Here is a 15,709-nt window from a genome sequence, read left to right as displayed (position 1 = left end):
ACAGTACTTCCTTTACTAGCAGCCAGAGGCATGCAATGGGAACAATTTGGTCCGTTTATCCCTGTCACTCTATTTGGTCCAAAAGGAGCTCACAGTACAATTATTTCTTCTAGCTAGCCACAAGTCAACATTTTTGTATATTTCCATGTTCTTCAATCACGCGTGTGTTCAAGTGTATATCCCATAAGCTTTTCCCCGCGTCCTGCTCACCCCTGCCAGTAGCAGGGAACCTGCACATGCATTCAAATTTCAAACAGTCTAAGTAAAACCAGGCGTGCTTTGTGACAGCAATGGCACTACTCGCATTCACCGGTCCTGTAGCTGCAGAGATCAGAACCGGTGAACTACAAATCAGTTCCGATTGTCCCCCGCACTCAATGCTTTTTGTGATTACCCTCACAGAAAGTCATTATCTTTTGCCACAAGCTTGAATACAAACACGACTTACAAAGGAGCAACACGTTGCCTTCAGGACAAAGGCAGATACAATAGTTAAACTCTAGATGTGGGTGTTATCAAAGCATGACTTTAGGTCAAGGAAGTTGTTTGAGGGAGATGCAACAAAGGAGCTGACTGCCAAAAAAATTTACGAGCAAGTCAGATCTGAAACGGTTATTCTTAGCTGCTTATTTCACAATAAAATCAACTACATCAGTGGCATAACCTAGCAGTGCATCACAATTTACTACAGAAGATACAGGTGGCGTATCCTGGCATTGCACCGGCAGAGACTGCAAGTTCTGCACAAGGGCTATGGACAACGGTGAACAACAACATTCTTGCAAAAGCTCCGGTGATCCTCGTGGGTGAAGTCCTGGCAAAAGTCTCGGAAAATATTCTGAAGGATTTGAGCAGGATACACTTTCGAGTTTTAGCAGTTTCATAACAATTCATTTGCCTAGAGAAAACAAAGTATCTAGGAATTAAGGGCAGCTACAATGGCCAGCCATCTGTTTTAAGTGTGACTTTTTGCTTCCCTTGGTTCTTACTTCTCTCACTAATATCCTTTCCTTTTCCCTCTGAACTTTCTACCTGGACACTGACACACAAGCAGTAACAAGAAATCAGAAAAGTAAGGCGTACCAATGAGAAAAGTTTGTTTTACCAGCTTTAATGGCTACAACATTAACAAACATTTCAACCCCAAGACAAGAGGTTCACAATTCAACAGTCACCTCGGGCGCTAAGATTTGCGTACAAGAACCACCCACGAGTACTTTCATTCCACAATGCCAATGCTCTGCAGTTAAACACAGCAACAGAAACGTGTAAAATCTTTCCTTTGCAAACACAGCTTGTTCTGGTTTCTTTGGGGAAGAAAAATAAGTATTACAGTATGATCTTGAAGCACGCCTTTAAAAAAAAAAAAAAGCCAGAAGCAGGGCATTTCGTTTCCATTCCTTTTCTGAGAGCACCAGTAACATAGGTTACACCTCAAATTTGACTAACCGTTGCCTGCGTTCTCCCACTCAATGCAACAGAGCACAAGTCTTCAAGTCATTGGACAGGCTGTGGGAACAGAGTCCCTCCTTCCGTTCCACTCAGGCAGTTCCGCTTGTTCCACTTCAACAAGGAGGATACTCGATGGGACCTGCCTGCACGTTCTCACTGTCATCCAACCTACCGTCCTTCCATCTGCCAAACAGGCAGCACTGCCATAATTCAGATTGGCCATTTTAAGTGAAACACAGTACTCAACATCTCTTCCTCTTGAGGTTCTCAATGCACCCAGCATCTTGCACAAAAGGGTAACAATTAGTATCCAAAAATTACCTAAAACACATTTTGAGACAAAGAAAATTTCAGCTCAGTGTTAACCACTTTGGCAGAAAACACTGGTCCAAATGGAGCTTACAGCAACGATACATATTAAAAATATTTTTTAAAAGTGTCCACAAGTGGGAAAGGCAGGAGATGCATGCAAACCTACAGAAATTACACCATTTCTTCTGACCCTTTTTAGAAGGATGAGGAAGGACACATCGGTGAGTTTAACTTCCATAAATGCAAGCAGAAGAATCAGCTAGAGCTAAAATAGAAAGAGCCTCAAAGAGCTAAAGAAAGACACCTGGAACTGTGGAATAGAAAGGAGACGAAGAACAACAAACCATGATCTGTACCTAAAAGGGCAGAGGATCAGAAACGTCAGTCTTTCAGAGAAGTCCTTCAAAAGACTTGGTAGATATCCTTACCATTTTGATCTTCACTCAGACTTTCATTTGCCGAGCATTATATACAGCAAAACACATGTCAAAGACAGCTGAGAAGAGTCTGGAAGCAGTCAAAAGCAGGCACACTTCAGCTCCATCAGTGAGGAGGTTCTGACAGCAACTCGCACACCCTGTACTATATTGTTTTGTTGTATGTTATTTTACAGTATCACCACAACTGTGAATTTGAACTTGTGAAAACTTTGTTTCCTACAGAAACAGGCCTACACAAACAGGCCTACACAAACGCATTCTGTGTGCGTACCCTTCGCTCTCTCTGTTTTCTCCTCTAATTCCCGCTATCCCTAATTTTCAACCTCTGGACCAATTTCTGCTACATTCAGCAAGATCACATGATCGGACACCAAAGAAGCCATGTAATGAAGACTCAAAAGAAAACAGCCTTCAAAAATTCTGCTGCCTGAAGCGGTGCTTACTCTTGGGCACAGTTTATAATTGTGTCCTCTCCCACCTAACACTTTGTGATGCCACAGTCCAGAGAGCCTCACAGACCAGCTAGCAGAAGCTATTCTAGAGACTAAACCAGTAGACAGCAAAATAAATGACAGCATTTAAAAGGACAAATCAACCCCACTTTCATACAGCAAAGTCAAGTTTCACAAACCTCCAAGAGTTCTCTAAAAAGATCTCCCTTACCCACATACCTATAGACTCTTCTGGATAAAGCCTGCTTTAATTTCTAAGATACATGTTAAGGCTCTTCACGAAAGGCTCCTAAAGAAACTAAGCTGCTGTGGCAATAAAAGGCCTTGCATGGATACGTTATCTGGTGAAGAGACTGGAAACAGAGCAACAAGTGGTTATCTCCAAAACAGACTAACCTACCAGTAAAGTGACACAGGTGTACGAGCTGGAGCCCACGCTTTAAGGCATTCTCACATCTGGAAACACACTGAGTCCATCTGAATCTCCCACCCGAAAACAGGATGAGTTTTGGGGAAAATGGTTCTGGGGATTTAAAACACTATTGCCACTGACTCTGCATCACCTCTAGCAACACCTTGCACTGATCTGATTCAATTCGTTCACCCGGCAGAGAACCGCCCCTCCCAAGCAGATGGCTGTGGCCAGGTGGTGAACCCAACCAGCTCCACAAAGGCTGGGACCAGCAACAGCAGCAACGAGCACAAAGGAAAGGGACAGGCCGTGGAGCAGATTCCCCTGTCAGCTGCGGCAGGCTGGTGGCCCAGCTCGCCCAGCTTCTGTGACTCCCATTGTAGGAGCAAGTTCGCGCCGTCCTAGTGAGCATGTCTAAGAAGGCAGCAGTGCAAAACTGGCACATTTCTCACTTAAGATGGACTTCATTAGTCATTTGCAAAGGCAGTTGTATTTTCCACTCATAAACACTAACACGTTGGTATCTTCCTGCTCCTATGGAATTCTAACCCTTGAAAGGGGAGGGAAAGCCTTGTCTGGGGGAGAGCGGTTCTCAGCTTGTCATTTGATTTTTCCGTTCCAAAAACCAGTAACACATGCTATCCTCTGCTATTAAAGAAGCATGCGTCCAAGATGAATTGTTTTGATTTTTTTCATTGTAGTAAATATTTGGAATTTAGAAACACTTGTGACGCACAGGTCTGTTCCTGTGCACCTCTACAAGGAAATATCTTTCCTACAAGCTGAACAATCTGTCAATGTTGTTTTCACTCAGCTAACCTGCCAATATAATACAAGTCTGCTCTGTGGAAAGTTACAGAATATAGGCTCATTTGATTTATTTATAGAATAAATGGCACTTATTCTCGTGAACTCCTGCACAGCAAGTAACACATGCTGGCTGCATGTTGCCTCACGCTGCTTTCTAGTAAAACATTACTTTTGGGAACCACCCGAAACAGCTCGCCTTTCAGCTGAGGGAGGCAAGGCTTCACAATTCAATCTCTTGCTCTTGATTCTGCAAAAAACAACGGTGGGGTGACTGGAACTCAGAACATGCTCCCACGTCAAGCTCTCCAGTCTGACACTGCTGCCAACTGTGACTGAAAGGCCTAGCCCATCGAAATATGCCATGCAACCAACGCCTTCTCATGTGTTTTAAGACAGACTACAAATCCATCCCGGGCAGGACGAGCATCATAGCCATGGAACGAGCGCTTGACATGCGGCTTGGGTCTGGGCAGTGCTCTGGATCTGCACGTATACAAGCTGGGGGCCTGAATGCTCGAGGGGAAAAAAAGTTATATGTGCACCATCTGTACCAAGTACGGCATCACCCATACAGTGGACGTTTTCTTCCAAAATAAAGTGGTTCTGAGATTTGTGTAAATGAAAGCAGAATTACCAAATTCACCAAGTTTAGATTGAACTTATATTTCACAATAGGGCACATGATATCGTTTGGGATCAGTAAAGATAACCTGACAAATCTATCGCACAAGTCATCCTGCTATTTCAAGTATACAGTTATTATTAAAAGCATTTTACAAACTTTCCTCCAGAGATGTAAATGAAAAAAACTTGTAAAATTATTAAAACCAGGAGTGCAGTTCCTTTAACATTAGCAAAAGGACCTAAATCCCTGGGTGTTCTCTCACGGACAATACACAAAGATTGTCAAGCGGTGAAACCATTACCTATATCCAGGTATTCAATAGGACTTGTCAGATTGTCGGAAATGGCTACAAAGTCAGAGTTAAGGCAGAAAAAGACTGATAGAATTTCCCCTTTGCAACTCCTCCTTGGTTCCTTCAGCCAGCTGAAGGCGGTGCTTACCTTAAAATGAAAAAATAAATAAATAGGAATCTTACCAAAAATCACACTTGGTTTTGGAAGCCTATTTTCACACTGAAAGTTGCAACATGGGGTCATAACGTTCTCTCAAGTTATTTTCTAGAGGAACAAAGAAAGGTCTTTGCATTCTGATCACATATTCAACACCCAAACCTACAAAGTGAGATCAGTTTGGAAATGCAAAACATCAAAGAATAAAGAAGAATAAAGAGCATCTAGAGGTGCCCTGAGCAGAAACAACAGAAGAATTATCTGCTGGTGAACTCACACTTTCTAAGACTTCTCCTTCCCTTCCACGAAAGAGAACTAACTCTACACCCTTCTATTTTTAGCCACCAAGAGAACACAGCTGCACTGCAAATGAGGCGGCGATGGCAACTTGCAATAGGGGAGCATGAGAGCTCCACATGATAAACAAGTGAGAAAAACCCCAAAAGTTAAAAAATAAATCACCAAGTATCTTACAAATTCTGGTTGCCGTTTCCAATCCAAGCGCCAGTATGTCAGATTTAGATGAGGTGCATCCTTATCTCAGTGCCAGACTCCAGCACCGCCTTTTGGTTTTGGCTTCAAGCACCCAAAGGCAGAGCCTTACCCAAACACTCGGCGCTTCTAGGTGCAGAGCTGGGAAAACCAAATCTCTGATGCCAGCCACCCATTCAGTAATAGCACCGCATCAAAATTCACTCTGCCATCACTGCACAACTTATACAGACGAGAAGCCAAGTTTGTTGGTTTGGGTATGCCCTGTTTACAGAACTAGCGCTTTCAAATCTTCGGCAGCGTGTTGGAGTCTTTCTTGCATTTTGCTAGAAAACAATTTACAAATGCTATGCTAAAGACATGTTCTTATCCCAGTAACAGGGCTTTTCTTAGTAAGTCATCACAATTAAGCGTTCCTCTCCCACCACATCTTTACACTCCCACAGGCTCACTTGCCTACTAAAATTATATTTAAAATGCCGATGTTGAGCCACCTCATATCACAGCAAGCCGTTGCAACAAAGGGAAACAGCAAGAAAGCAAGCTCAAGGTACATATTCTTCTTTACGCAAGCATTCTTTCAAATCAAGAATATTCACCCACTGAGTTCCTAAACATCCTGAGTAACTCATTCCGCCAATGCATCCAAATACTTAACGTTCACGAGCCTTCTTGGCTATCAAAAGGTGCGCCGCAGTTTCAGTAGACGTTACATAAAATTTGGCGCAATATGAATGGCAGGCTACAGAGATAGTAGCTTATCTCCTAAAACCTTGGAGACCTCTGTTGTAAAGCTTTGAGATGATGACTGCAGCTGCTCTCAGAACTTCCATCCACAGTATATTGCTTGTGGAAGTTTGGCCATAAACGCAGCCTCAGTGAACTTCAGCACATTTGTAAAATGTGAGGAACCATGGGACACCACAAGCTGCCAGCTGCCACGTGCTCCGGTCCTTAAGCTCAGCAGTTGCAGCAGAGGTGCTCCGAACCTCCACAGCTGGCCCTAACTGTTCATTTAGCTTCAGGAAAGTACCATTTTTCACTGCTCCCTCCTACCACTGTAAATCCATCGGTGTGTCCATTGGCGGTGGAGACCAAGAATTTCGCCGGAGCACCCTGCGTTGAGCAACTGGTAACAATTACGTCCTATCAGACTAATCGCAGCCCCAGAGTCAGCCTCTCCGCCCTGCTCTCCAGCGAATCCTGCTGCGTCACCACACCACCGCTTGGACCAGCTTGCCATTTCAAAAGAAACTCGCACCCGTCACGAGAACGTTCTCGGGCTATCCACCAAAGGTGGTCACGGGAGAGCCAGAGAGAAAGGATAAATCAGCCTCCAGTGCCTCAGAAGAACTTCTTCCCATACTCAGGACACCTTTAAGCAGAAAACGTACACGTAGCCTCTTGTCCAGTGATTTCTTCAAATTGCTCGACGGATTATAATGTTGAAATACTCACTCAATGACCTCGTTATCTACAGATGAGCAAAAGCTCACTACGCAAGGCAAGAACTCCTTTGGATCTGGAAAATCTGGACTAATCCTTCACTCACACCACCCCTATCTCTGGTGTAATAACATGGGGAAGTTGGGCAAGTCTTAAGATGCCTGAATCCAGACGTTAATGTCATCCACCATACCAAACACATGAGAAAACGCAGGAACAGCTGCCTTAGTTCTGTGATCTGGAGAAGGCTTTTTGTCCCTCAACAACTTAGTACAGGCTATGACCAGATTAACTCTACAAAACCAGAAGTACCACGAAATTGTGTGGAACACATCATCAATACTTATCAAGCGGCTCGATTGAGTTTAATTAGGCCCATGCTACTAGTGGAAACTAAGTTTTTCTGACACCAACGTTGGCAGCCACGTCCCGTTAGCGTGCTCCACGGCCACGGCCGCCCTCCCGCTCCCGGGAGCACAGCTCTCCCAGAAGGCCAGGCCCCCAGTCAGCGGCACCCCACGCAGCTCCGGGCGAGGCGGGGGCTGGTTTGGGGCCATCCAGCGCCTCAGGACCTCGCCGGCTCCCACACGGCTCCCGGCGCGGCTCTGACCCACGGCCACGTCTCCCGGCCCCATCACCCCGGCGGCCAGCCCGGTGCCACCGCTCCGTGACACGGCACGGGGGGGTTCCCTCGGGGCTGGCCTCCTGTCCCCAGGGGGCCTCGTGTCCCCAGGGGCCCTCACGGGGCCTCCCTCCCTCCCTCCCGCCCCCACAACCCGGGCACGAGCACCAGCCGCTCCCGTCCCCCCCGCCGCCCCTGGACGCCAGCCAGGCGCCGTCCCGCCGCCCTCCCGCGGGCCGGGCCCAGGCAGCGGGCCGGGCCGAGCCGAGCCGAACCGGGCCGGCTGCGGGCGGCCGGCGGCTCCCTCAAGTTTCCCCGCCCGCGGCCCCGGCAGCGCCACCCGCGCTCCGCCCGAGCATCCCCGCGGCCCCGGGGCGCGGCGCCCAGGCCCGGGCGGCGGAGGGGGGAGTGGGGGGGGGGAAGGCCGCCGAGCCCGGCCCCGCGCCCCCGGCGGCCCCGGCGGGGACAATGAGATGGCGGCGAAGAGCGCCGCGCCCGGGGGACCCGCCGCTCCGGCAGGAGCCGCCCCGCCCCGCGCCGCCTCCCTCCCCTCCCCTCCCCTTCGCCTCTCTCCTCGCACGGGCAGCGCCCGCTCCCGGCCCGGCCGCCGCGGAGACCGAGCGAGCGAGCGAGCGAGCGGCCCCGGCCCGCTGCCCCCGCCCCTCGCGCCTCCATCTTGGATCGGCGCCGCGGCGCCCGCCCGCCCCGCGCCCCGCTCACCTCGGCCCGCGGCCGCGCCGCGCTCGGGCGGCGCCCCCGGGAGCCCCGCGGAGCGCCGGAGCCGGCCGGGGCCGGGCGGGTGCGGGCCGGGGCCGGGGCGGCGGCGGCGGCGGCGCCGGCGGGGGCCGCGCTCAGCGGAGCCGCAATCCTAAACCGCCATCTGGCGGCATTTCCGACCGCCAATGGCGCAGCCGCCGCCGAGCCCGGAGCCCCGGCGCCCCCTGGCGCCCGCCCGCCGCCGCCGCTGCCCCCCGCGCCTCCCCCCCCCTCCCGCCCGCCGGGGGGGGCGCGGCCGGGGCGGGCACGCGGCGCCGCAAACGTCTTTCGCGCGCAAACGCCGCGCGTGCGCCGCGCGTGCGGGCGGGCGAGCGGGAGGGGGCGAGGCGTCGCCATGGCGACGGGGGTGGGCGGGGCCTGAGGGGGGGCCGGGCCCTGCGGACGCCCGCGCTGCCGGGGGGGGGCCGGGCCGGGCCGGGCCGAGGCAGGCGGGGCGGGGCGGGGGCTCCCTGACAGTCCCCCGGTTTGGGCGGTCACGGCTTTGTCCGCGCCCGGTGACGCGGAGACGCGGCACGCCGCTGTGCCGCTCCGTGCGCGGTGCTCGCCGCCGTGCCTAAGCACCACAACCTCCCCGTAACTGCCACTGTCACAGCCAGATTCCAACAAAGTCCCGTTGCACATAACCGGTCTCACTAAAACCGCCTGGCGCAGCCGGGCCGTGGCCGCAGCGGTGCGGGTGCTGTGCCCCGTCACGCCGCTCGGCGGTGCCGCAGGCATGGCCCCGGCCCGGCCGTGCCGCCGGTGGCTGCCTGCCGCGCCTCACGGCGCCTCGGCCTCCCGCTGCCCCTGCTCCCGCCGCACCTGAGGGCACCCGCCCGGGCTGTCGGGCAGCGGAGCAGCAGCAGCAAGCTCAGGGTGCCGCGGGGCCGGGAGGTGCCGCTGCTCCCGGTGAGGAACTGGAAAGAACCAGCTCGGGAGGACGCCGGCGGGCGGTGGGCAGGAGGGAAGCTTTACAGAGGAGGCGCGAATTCAGTCAGGTAACGGGAGCCGCAGGGGTGACGGGGCGTCCTGCTGGGCACTAACGGGGAGAGCTGCCAGCCCCTGACAGGGACTGCCTGCGGCCCGCTGACAGTCGCAGTCTAAGTCTGTCAGGATTCGGAGGGTTTTTCCCAGAAGCGGCAGAGGAACAACCTGCCAGGCCCGCATCTCAGGGCATGGGGAGAGCGGGCTGCTTGTTTCTGACGTCGGGGGGAACGGCAATTGCCGTGCCTGCAAATCTTCCATAACAACTTTTCAATTGGCTGGCTGATTTTGGCCAAATCTGGCAGAGCTCGGGAGTGTTTTGCTGTGTTTATTGAAAATTATTGGTTATAACCACCGGACAGACCTCGAAGGCTTAATTCCTTCAGGTGTGGCAAGAAGGCGAGCTCAGCCTCCCCCCCTTGATAGGGAAGCGGCGTATAGCCGTGTAGTTCTGCCTTCCCGACCAGCACGTGTGTAATGCTTTGGGGGCTGTGGTGGGTTGCCTTTTTTATTTAAAGAAGTCATGGAGTGTATTGTATTAGTGATCTGTGATGTTTATTGAATCCGTTGTGATTAGTTGTTCACCCATGGGAAACCAGTTCACATTTTGACAGCTGGCAATTGCCAAGAGCTGGTAATTTAAATGGGTGTCTCAAGTTGTCATTTGAATTAAGAGTGTTTGTTTTGTTATATGACGTGAGAATTTGACATAGTACTTAATTGTTGGCATTCTATTAAATTGGATTTGAAATCAAATTGTATTTTTCAGAGAACATGCAAATAAACCATCTTAAGTTTCCAGATACAAAGGGAAAAAACAAACAAACAAACAAACAAACAAACCAAAAAAAGCCTTCCTGTGATCTCCACAAAAGGAATCAGCAGAAGGAGAAGCAGCAAGTTTTCTGCACAGGCTGTGCTAACTTCCATTTGTTTTAAGTTTGTGTTGAGGATTGACAAACATGGATTTGGGTTATGCACTGAACTGAAATTCTTGATGGTTAAGAGAAGCAAGATCACCAAAGAGTACAAACAAATCTCCTGTGTGAGAGATGGCATGACATTTGTCATATATTCACTGCTTAGTAGAGAAAATTAAATTTTGATTTAAGCGCTCCTGTTATTTTTTGTTACTTCTCATTTCCTGCCTTTCTCATGCCTCATCTGTCTGCCCTTCGAGTTCCCAGACCTTCCAACTGTTAGTGTTCGTGGTGCTGAAGGAAATACTGGGTCTGTATAGGACAGCCATTTTGAGTAATGTGCTCGTGATCTATTGTTTTCCTCCAGAGAGATTCCTGAATACATTACACAGGTCCAGTACTAAATTTGCAAATGCATGTTGTCTCTTTTCTCTTCCCTTTTTATTATTTGTTGGAAGAAAATGTAATCTAACCTCAGGAGGAAAGAAAGAAAGCATGATATGCTCATGGTAAGAAATCTTGTTTTTTTTCTTTTTTCTTTTTTTTTTTTTCATGAGCCAATAGTTGCAGCATGTACTCATCTGTTTCTTAATGAGATGACTGAGGTTATACAGGCTGGATTCACTGCCGCTCGGATAATAATGCCAGTTGTGCACCATTTGTATTATTTTCCTCGCGCTTTGTCCCTGATCCATACATTGTGGAGATCAAGAAGGTCTTAATTTTAAGGTGTGGGGAGGAGGGCAAGGCAGAATTGTGAATTTAAAACACGATGGATATGGTAGGTAGGAAAAGCTGTGCTTGTGAGGAGCACTGCCTTCCTGGCCTCATTCAGTTCATTTTGCATTTCCCTGTTAAAAGAATCTGAAATTAACAGATTGCCTTAAGAAAAAAAAAAAAAAGCAAGTAGTAGATGATAAGACTGGCTTACATTTCTGGTAGTTTTTTGTTTGTTTGTTTGTTTTGTTTTTTAATTGCTTGATGGGTTGTTCAGACTGCCCACTACTCAGCTTTTACCCTTTTTATTTACTCTCCTTTGCATTTCAGCTGTTTCTTCTCAGGTTTCTTGCCGTATATACGCTGTATATGAATGGAAACTCTGGAGCCCTCCAGCATTTAGTCGTACAGTTTGTTTTGTCAGCTGAGCTGTGCCTAAAAAGGGTTGGCAGCAGAAATGTGAACAGGAGTGCTATCAGAAGGCTTCCTGAGTAGCCAGAGGTGTTTCTTGCCCTCAGACCCCTTTAACGTGTACTGATCTCTGCTTCAGCGAGGTATCACAAGGCCAGGAGTGTAGCCTGCCAAAGCAAGAGTAAGGTGGTACCCCGGGATACCTCGCTTACTTGTGCAAGTCCAGCCTGGCCCTGCCACCTGCTCCAGAGCTGGGATTGGTGCCTGCCCCTTTCCCGTTCCTCGCAGTCCCTACCAGATTCACTCACTCCACCTCTAAGAGGTAGGTGACAGCTTAGCTTGGATATAGCAAGGGGTTAATAACCCTCAGTCCCTGAGGAGAGAGGAAGCCTGTCCCATTCTTATGTAAATTATTTTCCTCAGCTAGGCACAGGCAGTGCTTTGGCTGAGGCACATTATGGATGGAGAAAATGCCAAGGCTGAACCTGGCCCCGGATAGAAGCGCTTCAGTGAAGAGCTCTGGCACCCGCTCTTACGTTGCCTTTTGCTCTGTGGCTCTGCCCCTGTGTCTCCCTGAGGATGTGCCGTCATGCGTCCAGCCCGATTGTCCACAGCCCAGATTGTTTGCTCCCTTGTGGTCCTGCACCTTCGGGGCCTGCCTTGTCTTGGTGCAGGTACCCTGTGGACAAGGGCTGCAGGGCTCTCCACACCCGTCCCCTGCAGGCACCAGAGAGACCAAACCACTGTGATCAGCGGCGCTGGGCTGGGCTCCTGGTGGCTGGGTCAGGAGGATGGGTCCTCCAGGGCATCCTCGCCTCTGCAAAGGCAGTGAGGCAGGACGGTGGGCACGGGATGATCAAATTTTCTTGCTGTTAAACTGCAGGAACCTTACACTTGGAAACCACCATTCATTCTTCAGGTTAGTTCAGTCAGTAAGAATTCTGAGAGATGGTTGAGGAGTGGCTTTAGCAAGGTTACACTGACTGCTTGCTCTTTTCTTTCTTTTTATCTTTTCCATAATGATGCACTGGGGTTGCCAGTTCCCAAGGAGAACAGTCTCATAGGCATGGTAATATGTCTCAGATTTTCAACTTTGAACAACAATCAGAACATTTCGTGCCTACCTTGAGTATTACTTGCCGTGCTAAGATCATTGTAACCTGTTCTGTTTGGTATCAGAGCATCTGTTGTTTCTGTTTAGACATCCGGACAAAGATGTAGATGATGGAAAGGTGTTTTGCCCTTCGGGCTTGGAATTAAACCTCTCAAGAGCAGGTAAATATGTTTATTTGCTGGGGCCCAGTGGTGTTTGCAGAAGGCAGGTTACATTTTCCTTGCTGCCGCTTCATTTGGAAGGACTGGTGGTGGAGGGCACTGTGCACAACAAAGTAATCTTGGTGGCATCCCTGTGCCTGTGTTAAACCAACGCCGTGCTGTCATCCTGGGCCTGGGGACAGCGATGGCATGCTCAGGGGAGAGCTGGAGGGGGTCTGGGCTGCAGGGGGGCTCCCTGTGGGCCCCCTGCACGTATCTGTGACAGCAAAGCCCAAGCAGTTCTTGTGCTGATGACCGGGTGCTGTGAAGGGATCGTTTGCTCGTCTTGGGAGGCTGATGCCACCGTGGTGACACAAGCTGCACTGCGTGCATTGCTGTGTGCGTCACGGTGTGCACAAACACAGGCACCGAGGGGAGGGCTCACTCTGGTGTGTGGTGTGAAGCGGACCTTCAGCAGGAGATGGAAGGGCGGTCCTTCTCCTGTAGTGTTTGTAAATCCACCTGTTCCTTGGCTGCCAGCGGGAGGCCTGGTTAGTCATCTGGATCAGCCCTTCCAAATTTTCTCTATGTGAAATAAATAACTAAATATTGATTCAGACTTGAAAAACAAATCTGTTGCAAAATCAATCACTGGAAATAAGATGTGAAAAGAAGAAAGTTTGTAACACTGTCAAAGTATTGTTACAAAATTTGTTGTTTGTTCATGTAGTATGCTGACTTGTTCAGGGATCCTCCCTGTTTCCCTGCCAGTTTACAAACAAGGATGTCATCTCCTCCTGCCAAACTTCTTCTGTAATCTTGTAACATTAGCAAGCAATTAACAATACGTACAATTCATAATTACAGGGTATTTACCATCCAAAATGCTTTAGCAAGAGAATTTCCTCTTAGAATATGAATATACTAGAACATTATGCACCCTAACATAACGAGAATGTATGTTATTTTCAAAAATTAGTGACTAAAGTGAAGTGCTGTAGTTGGCTTTTAAGGAGATCCAAATGGCCTGACTATCAAAGGTATTTAGCAGTAACAGACTGGAAAATTAAAGCAAAACCAAGAACAATCTACTAGTACTTGGACTTGGTTCATAAAAATAGCTTGTAAACACTAGCAGCATTTGCATACTAACGAGTCTCTCACTATCCATTACATAAAAAGATAACAGTGCATCCCCATTTTTTTCCTCAAGACCAGGACGTTTCTCTGAGGAAATGGATACATCTTCCCCAAAGTACCCAGTCAAAAAGCGAGTGAAAATTCATCCCAACACGGTAACAGTAAAATATACTTCTCATTATCCCCAGCCAGGAGAAGAGGGATATGAGGATGGTAATGAAGATACTGGAGTATTTATGGAGGATAGTCCTAAAAAAAGACTATTGAGTGATGGGAAAAAGAGAGGAAGGACCTTTTTCGGTACGATAGACACCCAGCTCCAGCCAGCACAACTACCAAAAGCCAGTGAGATGGGGCATTTCCAGAACTTTCCCGAAGGAAATATACTGCAGTCGAGGAAAATGTGGATAGTCCTTTTTGGATCTGCTGTGGCTCATGGATGCGTGGCTCTAATTACAAGATTAATTTCCGACCGTTCCAAAGTGCCATCCCTAGAGCTGATTTTCATCCGCTCGGTCCTACAGGTGCTGTCCATTACCGTTGTGTGTTATTACCACGAGCCACCCTTTGGCCCCAAAGGGTACAGACTCCGGCTCTTCTTCTACGGGGTCTGCAACGTTATCTCTATTACCTGTGCTTACACTTCCTTCTCCATAGTTCCCCCCAGTAATGGGACCATCATGTGGAGGGCTACCACTACGGTGTTCAGTGCCATTTTGGCTTTTTTACTGGTAGATGAAGGAATGGCTTACGTAGACATAATTACTGTTGTTGGCAGTGTGTTTGGTGTCTGTCTGGTCATGATCCCCAACATCGTCAGGGAAGAAAACTCTTTGCTGAGCACCTGGAAGGAAGCTTTCGGCTACACCATGACCGTTATGGCAGGCTTGACCACTGCTCTCTCCATGATAGTCTACAGGTCAATCAAAGACAACATCAGCATGTGGACAGCACTGTTCACCTTCAGTTGGACGGGAACAGTGTGGGGAGCATCCACCATGTTCGTGCTTCAGGAGCCAATTGTCCCGCTGGATGGAGAAACCTGGAGCTATCTCCTTGCCATCTGCCTCTGCTCCACGGCAGCCTTCCTGGGGGTCTACTATGCCCTGAGCAAGTTCCATCCCGCTTTGGTCAGCACTGTACAGCACCTGGAGATAGTCATCGCCATGGTCCTGCAGCTCATCGTGCTGCGCATCTTCCCAGGTACTTATGATCTCATTGGGGGAGCAGTTATTTTGGTTAGTGTTTTTTTTCTCGCATGTTATAAACTGTCCTGGAAGAATTTAGGAAGACAGGATTATCAGGAGATCGTGGATTCTTCCATTAAATGAAGCGCAGTTTTGTTGTTCAGTTCTGGTTGCGTGACCACGTGAAAGTGACATATTCCAACTCTGTTGTGCTCTCGTGTACTGGTCAGGTCCGCTCTCTACTGTTTAACTTCACAGCTGATGTAGCAACATCGGTATTTTCAGATTTCCGTGACAGGTGAACTTGTTCTAGTGCATACAACCACTGACATTTTTATGTCGTATGAGAAAAGGATATTTGTCTGCAGCACATAGGGTGCGTGAGCGGAAGCACAGATGGCCTGCCCAAGTGCAGGCCAAGCCATAGGCATTTTCCTCCTCACCTTGCTGGGATAAGGCAATACGGAGACAGAGGGATTCACTCGTGACTGTCAGTCCCGTGCGCTGTGGTAGTAGGAAATGAACAGTAAAAACATTAAAATGGTCAAGTACAGCGTTTGTGTCCTCTGTAACACTTCTTCCGCTTTGGCTGTAATGTTCTAAATGAAGAAATGGTAATGTTTCTGTGATGACTACTTGTGTTCCCTGTGCGTGTATAAACAAAAGAATACATCAGTAAAGCAGTTTGTGCTCTGTGGTTAAATTTCTCTCTGAATTGACACAGGAAGCCTTCTAGGGTTTTCTTTCCCCCACCCCCATGCGTGGGGGAAAAAACAGCCCCCAGAACAGGATCTCCACCTGTGTCCCAGCTGTGAAAGAGGTCTCCAA

The 15,709-nt window shown here is 49.2% G+C and overlaps 2 protein-coding genes across 5 annotated transcripts in view; one reads left to right on the top strand and one right to left on the bottom strand.

The window, feature by feature from the left end:
• STAG1 (stromal antigen 1) overlaps positions 1-8,300 on the bottom strand; it is a 185,061-nt gene extending 176,761 nt beyond the window's left edge. Inside the window, 1 exon segment of the mRNA XM_050712522.1 lies at positions 8,233-8,300. The gene's annotated coding sequence lies outside the window, so the exon portion shown is untranslated.
• A 472-nt stretch (positions 8,301-8,772) lies between these two features.
• Positions 8,773-15,565, top strand: SLC35G2 (solute carrier family 35 member G2). Of its 4 annotated transcripts, none has more exons than XM_035544490.2 (4): positions 9,036-9,266; positions 12,341-12,369; positions 12,502-12,575; positions 13,768-15,565. In XM_035544490.2, the coding sequence occupies exon 4, from the start codon at positions 13,790-13,792 to the stop codon at positions 15,023-15,025; it is 1,236 nt and encodes a 411-aa protein (XP_035400383.1). In that variant the 5' UTR covers positions 9,036-9,266; positions 12,341-12,369; positions 12,502-12,575; positions 13,768-13,789; the 3' UTR covers positions 15,026-15,565. The 4 variants fall into 4 exon arrangements, with proteins under 4 accessions (XP_035400379.1, XP_035400383.1, XP_035400384.1 ...); XM_035544491.2 differs by lacking the exon at positions 12,341-12,369 and adding an exon at positions 11,440-11,622; XM_035544487.2 differs by lacking the exon at positions 12,341-12,369 and adding an exon at positions 10,631-10,681.
• The last annotated feature ends 144 nt before the right edge of the window (positions 15,566-15,709 follow it).

Source organism: Cygnus atratus, chromosome 9 (assembly GCF_013377495.2).
Source record: "Cygnus atratus isolate AKBS03 ecotype Queensland, Australia chromosome 9, CAtr_DNAZoo_HiC_assembly, whole genome shotgun sequence".
In the NCBI taxonomy this organism is placed as follows: domain Eukaryota; kingdom Metazoa; phylum Chordata; class Aves; order Anseriformes; family Anatidae; genus Cygnus; species Cygnus atratus.
The sequence above is the reverse complement of the archived record's forward strand: the minus strand, read 5'-3'. Positions and strand labels throughout refer to the sequence as shown.

What these genes read in the sequence shown, in the direction of transcription:
- SLC35G2 (XM_035544486.2), top strand. Translation starts at nt 13,790, where the DNA reads ATGGATACATCTTCCCCAAAGTACCCAGTCAAAAAGCGAGTGAAAATT.